General features: G+C 34.6%; 1 protein-coding gene and 1 long non-coding RNA gene across 6 annotated transcripts in view; one reads left to right on the top strand and one right to left on the bottom strand.

The window, feature by feature from the left end:
* smoc2 (SPARC related modular calcium binding 2) overlaps nt 1-13,202 on the bottom strand; it is an 89,722-nt gene that overhangs the window by 31,006 nt on the left and 45,514 nt on the right. For 2 of the 3 annotated variants that reach the window (XM_073920287.1, XM_073920288.1), the window contains 3 exons: nt 10,582-10,626; nt 6,393-6,443; nt 5,332-5,403 (listed from right to left, as the gene is read on the bottom strand). In XM_073920287.1, the coding sequence (XP_073776388.1) occupies nt 5,332-5,403; nt 6,393-6,443; nt 10,582-10,626 (168 nt within the window). Of the gene's footprint in view, nt 1-5,331; nt 5,404-6,392; nt 6,477-10,581; nt 10,627-13,202 lie in introns of all 3 variants that reach the window. The other variant, XM_073920286.1, reaches the window with a different exon arrangement.
* The window catches only part of LOC141377058 (uncharacterized), a 45,046-nt gene that overhangs the window by 6,014 nt on the left and 25,830 nt on the right, over nt 1-13,202 (top strand). For 2 of the 3 annotated variants that reach the window (XR_012388915.1, XR_012388914.1), the window contains exon 3: nt 3,799-3,939. The exons of the other annotated variant lie outside the window; for it this stretch is intronic. This is a non-coding gene — a long non-coding RNA (uncharacterized lncRNA). The remainder of the gene's footprint in view (nt 1-3,798; nt 3,940-13,202) is intronic. 3 annotated transcript variants of the gene reach the window in all.

Raw genomic sequence — 13,202 nt, 5'->3', positions numbered from 1 at the left:
GCTGTGGAGCTGACATTAATCATATTCCCTCTAGTGAATGCATAAAAATCGTCATCATAATTTACTCGAGTGCACGCCTCAATGTCTCGCCCCCCCCCCCCCCCCCCTCAATTGGTGCTGCCCCACAGTTTGAAAACCCCTGCCTTAAGGGTACATATGTAAATACATATAAGTACAAAAGTGTTCCTCTTAACATTTTTAGGCACTAATATAGAATTTTGCGGTACCAATATGGCCCCTTTAAGTACAAATGTGAAAAGGTACCACTTCAGTGACAGTTTGCGTGCCTTTATTTCTGAGAGTGTAGAGTGTATGCTGGTGTTTGATGGAGAGATCTTGTGGTTGCCAGGGTGTTGCTGTGCTGTTCTACCATCCTGAGTGATTTGATTTTCTGGTTGTTACCAGGGTATTGTATTGTTGTTCTACCATCCTTAGTGATTATTCATGTGTTGCTATGCAGTTGCTAGGGTGCTTGGAGTGACTGTTAGTGTGTATGTTGGTGTTTGATTAAGTATTCTTGTGGTTATCAGGGTGTTGCTCGACTATTTTTGAACCTAGTGATTTTTAATATTTATGTGGTTTCAAGGGTGTTCTGGTGATTATCAGGGTGTTGCTATGTTGTTTTTGCTTAAGTGACTTTGATGTATTGCTATGCAGTTGCTAGGGTGTTTTGAGCGACTTCTGCAGTGTTTCTAGGGCTTCTATGGCATTTTCTGGGTATTTCTAGTCCGCTGGTTTTAGATACATACCTTTGCAGTTTTGGGCGGTTTAGTGCATTGCCATGGTACTGTTTTTCCCACATCCTTTTATAGTTATCTCCATTCTCTTTCTAGTGTTGTCAGGTCTTTGGCTTCCTGTGAGCGTTGTTTTAGAAAATGTTACTATGGGTTTTTTCTTGTCCTTGTTTAACCAAGAGACATCTTCTCTTTCTCTCTGCCAGTCTTATAGCTTTATTCTGAGCTCCTCTGAATAGTGACAATCAGCCTTTAGACCTCAGCAAATCAGCGATAATCAAAACCATCAGCGTTCACCGCACTGCACTGATATTTTATTGATTGTAAATCAAGAGAGCTTTACAATCCAGCTATTCATGCACACACATCGACACACAAACACATATGGCTCTATTAAGAAACTCACAAATTCTCTAATAATGTCATCAGAATTAGATCTGTTACCAGGGTCATGTCGTCATTTTTTCCCAGATGGGATTTAATGACATCTCTGTTGATTCTTTCATTAAATCAACATGTCAGGCAATTGCTGAGAGCCACAGTGAGCTGGATCTTCACAGAGAGCTGCTCAAGTGTGCAGTCGAGCAACTATAGCAACAGTTTTATAATTGTGTGTTCAAGTCAGACGTGGATGAAACATCAAGTTTGTAAAGTGAGTGATTTACAAGTTGTCAATGCAGAGGTGCGAATAGACATCCTGCGGCGCCACAAATGACAGTGTTTTTGTGCGTTTGACTTGCGAAATGTAAAGATCACTTGAGTTGGAAAATCTGAACTTTAGCAGACTAAGGGTGCTTTCACATCTGTAGTTCGCTTCATTCGGTCTGCACCAAGGGCAATAAATGATGCATTGTTGCATCTTCTGCCGTCTTTGGGTCGTTTTCACACCACACTGCTGGCTTTGGTCTGAACCAGTTGAAATGAACCAAAATGCGGTCATCTGACAAAATCCACATCTCTCATTGGCCAGATGTTGTTGAACATATTTCCTAAACTGCTTATTGATTGGTCAGAATTCATGTGCGGGAAAATGCCAATGAACTCCCGCAAGTAAACAAAACCAGCAGACACAAAATGTCGATTTATATTATGGAGGGACGACTGCGCTGACTGATTGTATGCCTGCTTTAGACAAACTATACATTTCGAGAATAAAGCTGGAAAACAGTGTTTTAATGCATCAGTCGTCACTTCAGGAGGAGGTGTGAATTAATTTAGCTAAACTGCGACATGGTCATCTTGCGGAAATATTACCAACGATCCATCAGCTAATGTTTTCCCCTCTCCCTCTCTATCTGTTGGTAAAGCGCTGTCAACAAATATTTTTCCTCAATATCCTATAATGCACAGCACATCGGCCTACGGCAGCTTAATTGGTCCAAAAGGCGCAGTACTTTTTGCGGTTGGACCTGTTTTAGTACGAATCATATTCTCAACACAAACGAACCGCTCCAGGTTTCGTTTGAAAGCGTACCGAGACCACCTCTTCAAGCAGGTCTTGGTACGCTTATTTGGTCCGCTTTCGGTGCGCACTCGAGTACGATTGCTGCATTCTCACCTGCCCAAAAGAACCATACCAAAAGGGGAAACGAACTCTAGTGCGATTCAGTCAAACTAAATAAGGCAGGTGTGAAAGCACCCATAATCTCTTGTAGGGGTGTGATTATGATGTAGCACCTGTTGTTGCTGTCCCGAAGGGAAATCCGCCAGCCGACACCAAACAACAGTTCATCAAATTGGGCTCGGCTCAGTCAGAAGCACCTCTGAAAGCTTCCACCATCCAGGTATAGTTTCTGAAGGAGTTGATTAACTTACAGATCTTGTTGCATCTCTGAAAGGATCTAGTGGACTCGGCACCGAATTAATATACGCTGTTTTACAGCTTCCTTCAAGCACATAAAGCACAGCTACTCCTTCAATAAAATCCATGTTAGCTATTTAGGAACAAAGCTACAGTCAGTATATAGTGGGCAGTTAGAAGTTTGTTTAATTTATAACTGTGCGTTCACACCAGATACGGATGAAGCATCAAGCACAGAGACGCGAATAGTGAGTAAACTCAAAATGTTTGTGTCTATTTATGAGCGAATAGCGCAATTAATTCGCACATGCCGCATCTGATATGAACACAGCATACTGAAAGATACAAATCTGTTTTCATGTGTTTTGCTTTCTCTTTCTGTTTCCTAAAAGTTCAATGCAGAGGTGCGAATAGACATCCTGCATCGCTATTCACATGAATAATGCAGTGCAAGTCATGTGATATGCGCGAATGAAGTGGCACGAGTTGAGCATTTTGTGCATTTGACTTGCGAAACGCAAACCGATTGAGTTGTAAAATCTGAACTTTAGCACATTAACCAATCAGGAGCTTGCTCTTGTAAGGGCGTGATTATGAAGTAGCGCCTGTAGTTGGTGTCTCGAAGGGAAATCCTTTTGCTGACACCGAACAACAGCTTATCAAAATGGACTCGGCTCAGGTTATAGATCTCAATATGAACTCAGCTTAATCTGATCTATGCTAGTTTCTGTTCCCAACAGAATTTTTATTCATCTATCTTTGTTTTCTTAGCAGAAACATCCAAAAAACAGTTAAAATCCACATGAAATCAAAATTAATAATGCCGATTTTGCTAGCAATTAATCAGTGCAAGTTACTCCACTGAAAAAAAACAGTTTGTTTTGGTAATTTAAATAGCCACGCCTCTCCAACCGTTTGCTGCGAGTTAAATATGAGAGGAGGAGCACACACATAAAACCCTGCCTCTTACTCAATAGTCCAATAAATTTCCAGTACACACCGACTTTAATACTAACAAGTAATAGTGCCGTACATAGTACCAATAACCAAACCTGTCAACCCTCCCGTTTTTCCCTGGATTCTCCACTATTTTAGTTTTTTCCCGCTATCATCCCGTAAAGGTATTTTTCTGTATTTATCTTTCTCTGTGGGAATACACATTAACATTAAAGAGCCGATCCTCCCTATACCCATACCGCCGAACCACCAGAGGAAACCCTTGCTCTTAAATGTGAGTCTGTTCTGTGCTTTAATTTTATTTAGGCCTAAAAACACTTTGCGTCTGAAGCCGTATTCTTCCATACTATACAGTACGCTAAATCCAGTATGCAAGCAGAGGAAGTGCGCATCCCATGCCCTGTGAGAGAATTCATGAATGGGAGTGAAGTGACGCAACTAACGCAGGTAGGTCACGTGACCATGACAAAATGGCGGATGTAGTACGTCTGAATTCCATTCATGCTTCTTACATTCATACTGTATAGAACATACTTTTCTAACGAAAAATTAGTACTTTAAAATTCAAATGCAGTACCTACTGAGTAGTAGGCGGTTTCGGACGCAGCCTTTAAAATAAATATAAAAACGGCCCTTTCCTTTTTATGACAGCAGCCATCACCCCTCCTATGCAATCTTCAAAACACTCATATAGCAGTGCGTGACTGTCAGCTGACAAGCTCCATAGTGATAAATCGACACTGTTTTTCAAATGGATTCTGTACATGGGATTTGAAGCAGAGCAAAAGTCTGGGTTTTGGGTGCATGGTTGAACAGTCGAATACACATAATTAATGATAATAACATCTAAAGCAGTGCTTAATTTTGTGAATTGCAAAGTCCTGGAACAGATCGGGGTAACGGATCCGGCATGTTACCTGAAAATGGAGAGGGGTTGTTGGATGGCGGAGGGTTGTCGTGGAGAAAGACGAAAGTGAAGAGTGGAGGGTTGTTGCAGACAAAAGTGAAGAGGGTTGGGGAGTCGCAAAAAAGAAAGTGAAAGTGAACATCGGATGGGGGAGGAGAGGGCGGTTGAGGATGGGGATCGGTAAAATAAGGTGCCGGAAAAGATTTCAGAGGTGCCAGATCTGGCGTGTTACAGCACAAATTAAGCCCTGATCTAAAAATGTCGATCTTGTTTTGTTTTTGTTTTTTTAAACACAACTAATTTTGTCCTGAATGAGCATAAAAAGTTAGACAAGCAATCGAATGCTTTCATTATAACTTCAGATATGTGCATTATTAAAGTGACACCTAATATTTAATGTAATCAAACGGAAAACCCAAATGAGATTCATTCATTGCTCTTTAAGCAGAATATGTACGTTATACAGTGAAGAAAAGATCCATGAGATTTGATAACTTGATTCTATTTCTTTATAATAGCTATTCATTTTTATAAGCTAAACTGTTTGCTAATTTAATTGCTGCTAATGTATACTATTTATTTTTTTTCGTTTGTGAATAATAATAAAACATATTACTGAATGTTATTAACAATGAAACAGCTCCAGAAGAACATAATTAGTAATTTAGAAATTTTTTTAAGGAGGGGATATCCCTTATTATAGTGGGCATATCCCTTATTTTCACATCGCAAGGTTTACTGGTATGCCATTTTCTGGTGTGAATTTAGCTTAGCGCTTAGTATTTAGCTAGAAGTAAGCTCTACTAATCTCAGTATGTGTTGCTTTAATACCAAAACTGAGAATGTTTCACACATTATGTTTTTCTGTACCAAATCCAGTGCAGCTGGGTTAGCATTTAAAAGGCATTAACAGATGTTTGTTGGTAACTCACATTGTGTTCTGGTCCTGTTTTGTCGACTGCGGACCTGCTCTGACCAGAGTGTAGGATACTGAGAGATGATGTCTAAAACACACACACAAATGTACAAAACATTAGTTCTGCTCCAAACCCTACTGAGAAATGCATTTAAACCCTTATAAAAAATACTATAGTAGTTTATTGCAAATTATATACAGTTGAAGTCAGAATTATTAGCCCCCCTATGATTTTTTTTCTTTTTTAAGTATTGCCCAAATGATCTTTAACAGAGCAAGGAAATTTTCACAGTATGTCTGATAATAGTTTTATTTCTGAGAAAAGTCTGATTTGTTTTATTTTGGCTAGAATAAAAGCAGTTTTTAATTTATTAAAAACTCATTTTAAGGTCACTTTCAGCAATTTTTTTTTTCTCGAAAGTGTACAAAACAAACCGTCGTTATAAAATAACTTGTCTAATTACCCTAACCTGCCTAGTTAACCTTAATTAACCTAGTTAAGCCTTTAAATGTTACTTTAATCTGTATAGAAGTGTCTTGAAAAATATCTAGTCAAATGTTATTCACTGTTATCATGGCAAAGATAAAAGAAATCAGTTATTAGAAATGAGTTATTAAAACTATCATGTTTAGAAATGTGTTGAAAAAAATCTTCTCTGTTAAACAGAAATTGGGGGAAAAAATGGGGCGAATAATTCAGGGGGTCTAATAATTCTTGAACTGTAGCTTTTGAACCATACTATAGTAAAGTGTATTGTACTGTATATTATTATTAGTTATATTATTATTATTATAATTAATGAGGATCTTAATTTGCTGGCATTTTTTTATTATTATTATTATTTTTTTTTTGTAGCATGTGTTTTCTTAAATTGCTCGCTCGGCCACTGTACATTTCTCTCATAGGCAACTGAATCAAAAGCTCTGAGACAATTGAAAAATACAAGCACACTTCTGTAATGGAATCAATCAAATTACTGCAACTGATAAATTCAAGTATTTTACTATAGTATTGTTCAAAAACACTATTTACTATCAATTACCATGGTATGTTTTTTAATGTGAGAAAACACTCACCTTCCTCGTCAACCGACGGCTGCGACTCCACTACTAAAACCGTCGACGGATCTGCGTTTAGAATGGAGAAGATTTGCAAGGAAACTACAATTACAAGTGTCAGCTAAACAGTCACATCTCATGAGCCTTGACGCGTTTGCACATTGCCCGGCCAGGACAGGTTAAAGGTGTAGACAAACAGACAGACAAAACAGAGAAGAAAGAGGATAAACTCAAGAACACAATCAGGCAGAGAAGATGGGAAAGGAGGTTAAGTGGTTATAATCGACTCGCTGAAAGAAAAATACAGTTTAAACAGTCAATATCTTTGTCGTTATACAGAGTGTGGTCAAATATTGATTTCTGCAAATGGATGGAGTAAAAATGGCTGTAAAAAGTTAAGATTGAGTAAGTAAAAATTAAATAAATCAGCAACATAATGCAGAGGTAAAGTAAAGATTGTTTTGAGTTTGCAAATAAATGGCAAATGTGTGCTGAAATAAAATTTGAAGCAAAAAAGCAGAAACTTAGACAACACACTAATGTTTGTTTTATTTACAAATTATTTATTTATTACAGAATTATGCTTATAGTTAGATGTTTCTCCTTTTATAAAAATATTAGCTTTAAAACAGAAATATAAATATCAAACTTACAGATTTTATTTTCCCTTTTCTGTGACAATGCATTAAATTAAATTAAACATACATTAAATTAAATTAAATTAAGTTAATTATTTGATTGAAATTTATTCGTAAATTTAGGCCTTTAATAATTAAATTCAATAATAAATTAAATTAAATTAAATTAAATTAAATTAAATTAAATTAAATTAAATTAAATTAAAATAAATTATATTAATTCAATTCAATTCAGTTATAATATTTATGGCAATATATTCAGCCTTCAATAATTAAATTAAATCAAAATTTTTAATGGCAATGCATTCTTAAATTTAAGCCCTAATTAATTAAATTTAATAATTAAATTTAACTTAAATAAATCAAATTGTAATGTTTAACAAAAATATATTCTTAAATTTAAGCCCTAATAAATTAAATTAAATTTAATTTAATTTAATTTAATTTAATTTAATTTAATTTAATTTAATTTAATTGTAATATTTAATTTAATTTAATTGTAATATTTAATTGTAATATTCGTAATAGAATACATGCAAACACACACACACAAACAGAGTGTTTGTATGATGTTTATGTGTGCAGATGGGGATAAAGGAAGATCTCTAGATGGGTTGTTGCTAGAAGGGATACTTCTGCGTCTTGAAGTTAATGAGAATTATTTATATTATTTATTAAATTACCCATTAAATTGTATTTTAGTAACCACTACCCCTGCCCCAACGCTAAACCCAAACATCACTGTAATGTAAAAACAGTAAATTTACTGTTTTTATTTATATTATTTATTAAATTACCCATTAAATTTTGTTTTATTAACATCTACCCCTACACCAACCCTACACCAAACCATCAGACTAATGTAGAAGCAGTAATTATACTGTGTAAAACTAATATTATTCATTAAATTACCCATTCAATTGTATTTTATTAACATCTACCCCTTCCACAACCCTAAACCCCACCATCACACTAATGTAAAAGTAAAAGCAGTATACAGAGTATTATTCATACTAGTTATCAAATTATCCATTAAATTGTACTTTATTAACGTCTAGCCCTACCCCAAACCTAAACCCAACTATCAGACTAATGTAAAAACAGTCAATAATCAAAGTATTATTCATATTAATAATTAAATTACCAAATAAATTGTATTTTATTATCATCCACCCCTACCCCAGTTCTAAACCCAACCATCACTGTAATTTAAAAATATTAATCGTTGTTGTACACTATCACAATAAAAGTTTTCTATACTGATGTGAGTATCCACAGCTACAAGGAAAACAGTGTGCATCTAAGAAAATCTTAAAGGCAGGTGCTCGATCAAGTCAAATGCAATGAAAAAAAAATAAAAATAATCAGCACACTGCCACTTTAGCTCTTGAAAGGCAATTAAATTGGACAACGTTTGGACCTACGAGGCCTTTTGAGAGCTAAAATGGCAGTGTGCCGATTTTTCTTACTTTATCCACAGCTGTATCCCCTCTAGACTTTACCCTGTAGATGCTTTGGCCACAGGAATCTGAAATGCTGAGAGGTGTGGTTAACCTCAGCAGGGTTAACTCATTAGAGGGCAGGAGACAAACTGCCCCTTCTCTCTCTTTTTTTTTTTCGGTATGTGTTTTTCTACCAGCATCTTTGGGAAACGATTGGGGAAAACCACTGTCAGCACTCTGATGAAGTGATAAAGCATTGCGGGATCACACCATGTTATTTATATGACTCTACAGTTTCAGTCAAGCTTAACACATCTATGCTTTTGCTTTTTATTTGATAGCACCGACAGAAAAAAGTACACAGTTAAAAGGCTGGGTTCCACTCAATTCCTTCATGTTTTCCCAATACAATTAATTAAGTTAACTAGTTAAGATTTTAGTAATTTAAGTGGATTGAACATAAATGAGATGGAGAAGACGTAGGATTGAGAAATAACAGGATGACATGGTGGCTCAGTGCTTGGCACTGTGGCCTCAAAGTAAGAAGCTTGCTGGTTCGAGTCCCGACTGGACTAGTTGGCGTTTCTGTGTGGAGTTTGCATGTTCTCCCCATGTTCGCGTGGATTTCCTCCATGTCCAAAGACATGCACTATAGGTGAATTGAATAAACTAAAATTGGCTGTAGTGTATGAGAGTGTGTGTTAATGTTGGAGTGTATGGTTGTTTCCCAATACTAAGTTGTGGCTGGAAGGGCATCCGCTGCGTAAAACATATACTGAAATAGTTGGCGGTTCATTCTGCTGTGGCGGTCCCTGATAAATAAGGGACTAAACGAAAGGAAAATAAAAAAAATGAATGAAATAAATGTAAACAGCTCTCAAAAATTATGTTTGCTCGAACTCCTTATTTAAAATGAGCTGATACAGCACAATTCTTTAGTTTTTAGGAGGACAACTTAATTGTTTTAAATTCATTCCACTTAAATTTGTAAAAACTAATAAGTTTAATTAATTCCTTCATGTTGGCCCAACACAAATAAGTTATGTGGAATCAAATTTCCTTCTTTTGAACTTGCGTGTAATATGTGATTAAGGCAAATTCTGCGTGTTTGTGGCAAGCACATTCATTTATTTAGTGGCATTGCTGGGAAATCTGCTTTATTTCAAAGTTTGCATTGAATTGTATGTAATCTACTGGTGCTGATACTTTAAATTACATATTTTTTCTTTGTACAAACATTAGTTTAAATACCAAATATTACTATTAATTTTTTATACCTGCCAATTATGAAAATATTGCCTGTTTATTAGTATTATAAAGTACATATTCTGCTTTAATCATTTTCCCACTTGTTACTTGACATCATTTTGATCTCAAGTAATGGACCCTTTTCATAAGCCTATTGTGAAACAATTAATGGTCATCAGTATCTTAAATTCTTAAAAGTTTTTAATATTTAGATTTTTTTTAATGTATGAACATTTTTATGTATTTATGTATGTATTATATCATCTTTATTTCAAATTACAAAGAGCAAATTACCGCTTGTGCGGTATTATTATTATTTATTTGTATATTCATTTACTTTATTTTTTTTTTAATCAAAAACCTCTTCAGAATAGGTAAGACATGTAAGGAAGAAACTTCTCTAGACAAATTTACTCTGAAAAAAAAAAGACATTCCCCTTGAAACAGATAGAAAAGTCCAAAAAGTCAAGAGATGATCTAGAGAAAAGAAGGAAATCAGAGTCATTAGCAGTGCATGAGCAGAGTCTTCATCTGGAAAGAAGAGAATGATGTCCAGGTGAAGTGTTTAATGTTCACTGCGCTTCTGTGACAAAACCGTGAGCCCTTCGATTTGGTTTTAACGACTGTGAAAGGCAAAGGCTGTTATTATGGCGTCTCTCTGTTTAACGACTCCAGCATACGACCATTTACTTTCAGCCCTGAAGCAACTTCAGCACTCGCACTTCACAAAATATTAGACAGGCAAGCCATAACTTGCTGTACACACACACACGCACACACACAAACATTAAACGAAGCTGTCAGTACAGACTGTCCCTCATGAAAGCCTTTAACCATATCAAAAAAACAAATGAAAAATTAATCATTTAGTGCATTTACCTGATTTTCCTGGTTCCTTCGGATTTACTTTACTGTTCTTAGACCCTGAAATTGAACAAAACAATCACAGATTACTAAAAGTTTGTATATTGAATCTAAACAAACTGATAATTAAAATTATACACATTCTAAAAGGACTTTGCACACTGTAAAAAAAATGCAAGCCAGTACATAAGAAAAACACAACCCATATTTCCTTTTGCATTTTCTTGTTCACTCAACTTTTCAAACATCAGTTGCACTGACCTAAAATTATCTGTCATTAATACAAAAAACATTTAGTTGGGTTATTCATTCATTCATTTTCTTTTTGGCTTAGTCCCTTTAATAATCTGGGGTCGCCACAGCGGAATGAACCGCCAACTTATCCAGCATATGTTTTATGCAGCGGATGCCCTTCCAGCTGCAACCCATCTCTGAGAAAATTTGTTACATAAGTAATATAAAATAACATAAGATAATTAGTTTTCTGGAGAGGTGAACTACTTTGTAACAAAATTTTTGAAGTTGTGCCGACTGAATATTTTTTGTCTGCAAAACTGAAATGCCTGAAGTTGGGTGAAAAAACAAACAAACAAACAAACAAACAAACAAACAAACATAATCCGTACTCAACTTTTGAGAATATCAGTTGCACTGACCTAAAATGTCTGAAGTTGAGTGAACAAAAAACTCTTGGAAATTGGTACTAAGAAATAATACATTATCAAAACAAACAAGCAGTTCAATAAAAATATTTAAAAATAAATAAAACATAGACAAATGTTAACAAAACATTTATTAGACTCAGAATTAGAAACAGGACAGGAGGTAAAACAAGACAAGGATCAAAACAGGGAAAATGCTTTGTAATGCTTCACAGGGAAAAACAGGACTCAGCAAAGAGTCTGTGTGAATGAGGTGTCTTTAAAGTCCTAGTAATCAGTCCATCGTGAGCTTCCAGCTGAGTGTGTGTAATCAGGAGCAACCAGAAACTGGTTTTAATTATTACAGGATTTTACTGAGTTGTTCATGAAAATTAAATATAAAATACATTAGATTTCTCATTTGAAAGCATTTTGATTTATTATTTGATCGTTTGAGCATTTGATTTATCATTTGGGCAGTTGTTTTGAAAGTTCGATTTTTTTTTTTTTGGATCTTTTAGGCATTTGAATTTTCATTTTCATTTTGTTCGGAAAAAACTTAAACAGTTAAATACAAATTAACAGCCCACATGCTTTAAGTGTTTCTTTTATAGAGCGAACTAGGTAAATTTGAGGTGAAAATTCCAGCCTGATTTCACGAGGAAACATAAGTATTTTACGTTTGGAAGGTTTAGTAGCTAATTCAGACGAATTCATACGAGTTTAGTTGTACGAAAATGTAAGATTTTAAAAGGAGGCGTGCCACCCAACCCCACCCTTAACCCCAACCGTCATTGAGTGATGAGCAAATCGTACTAAATTGTACGAATTAAATCGTACAAATTCATACGAATTAGCCACTAAATCAAAAAGTTACGAATTGCCATGAGATTGTGTTGGAAAATTCACATTAAAAGTCTTGCTGCAGCTGACGCCCCACCCCCTCACCCCATTTGAATAATCATTTCAAATGATGTTAGCTGTTGTTTTAGGATACATCAAAAGATGTTTGTTGTTGTTGTTAATAATAACAATAATGACATTAATGTTATTATTGGTGTTCCTATTATATTGTCAGTGTTAGCATTAGAAATACTGCAACCTTTATTTTTTCAAGAGAGTAGGTCTGAGATTAACTCAAAGTAACATGATGGTAGAAGCTTTTAGGTGAATTTGCAAGGTTTTGCTCACAAAACTAATCTTTTTAACTTAATAAGGAAAATTTTGATTTAGGTTAAGTAAACGTGTTAAATGTAGCTGTACAGACATTCTTACTGATTTTTGACAAAAAAAAAAGTAATTTCATTTTTTTTTTTTTTTGAATGTTAACAGTGAATTTGAAAATTCGGTGACACAATAAGGCTGTATTTGTAACTATTAGATAATGAATATACTAACATGAACAAACAATGAACAGTAAATTAATTACAGTATCTATTAATCTTATATAAAGTTACTTAATGAAAATAAAGTTGTTTGTTGTTCATGTTGACCCACATATGTTAACAAGACACATTAACATACAGTTGAAGTCAAAATTATTAGCCCCCCTTTGATTTTTTTTTTTTCTTTTTTAAATATTTCCCAAATTATGTTTAACGGAGCAAGAAATTTTTCACAGTATGTCTGATAATATTTTTACTTCTGGAATTTTTTCTTATTGGTTTTAATTTGGCTAGAATAAAAGAGGTTTTTAATTTTTTAACAACCATTTTAAGGTAAATTATTATTTATTTTTCTGATAGTCTACAGAACAAATTATCTTTATACAATAACTTGCCTAATTATGCTAACTTGCCTAGTTAACCTAATTAACCTAGTTAAGCCTTTAAATGTCACTTTAAGCTGTATAGAAGTATCTTGAAAAATATCTAGTCAAATATTATGTACTGTCATCATGGCAAAGATAAAATAAATCAGTTATTAGAAATGAGTTACTAAAACTATTATGTTTAGAAATGTGTTGAAACAATCTTCTCTCCGTTAAACAGAAAT

This window comes from Danio rerio, chromosome 13, assembly GCF_049306965.1.
Source record: "Danio rerio strain Tuebingen ecotype United States chromosome 13, GRCz12tu, whole genome shotgun sequence".
NCBI classification, from domain to species: Eukaryota; Metazoa; Chordata; class Actinopteri; order Cypriniformes; family Danionidae; genus Danio; species Danio rerio.
This window is presented reverse-complemented; position numbering and strand designations above follow the sequence as displayed.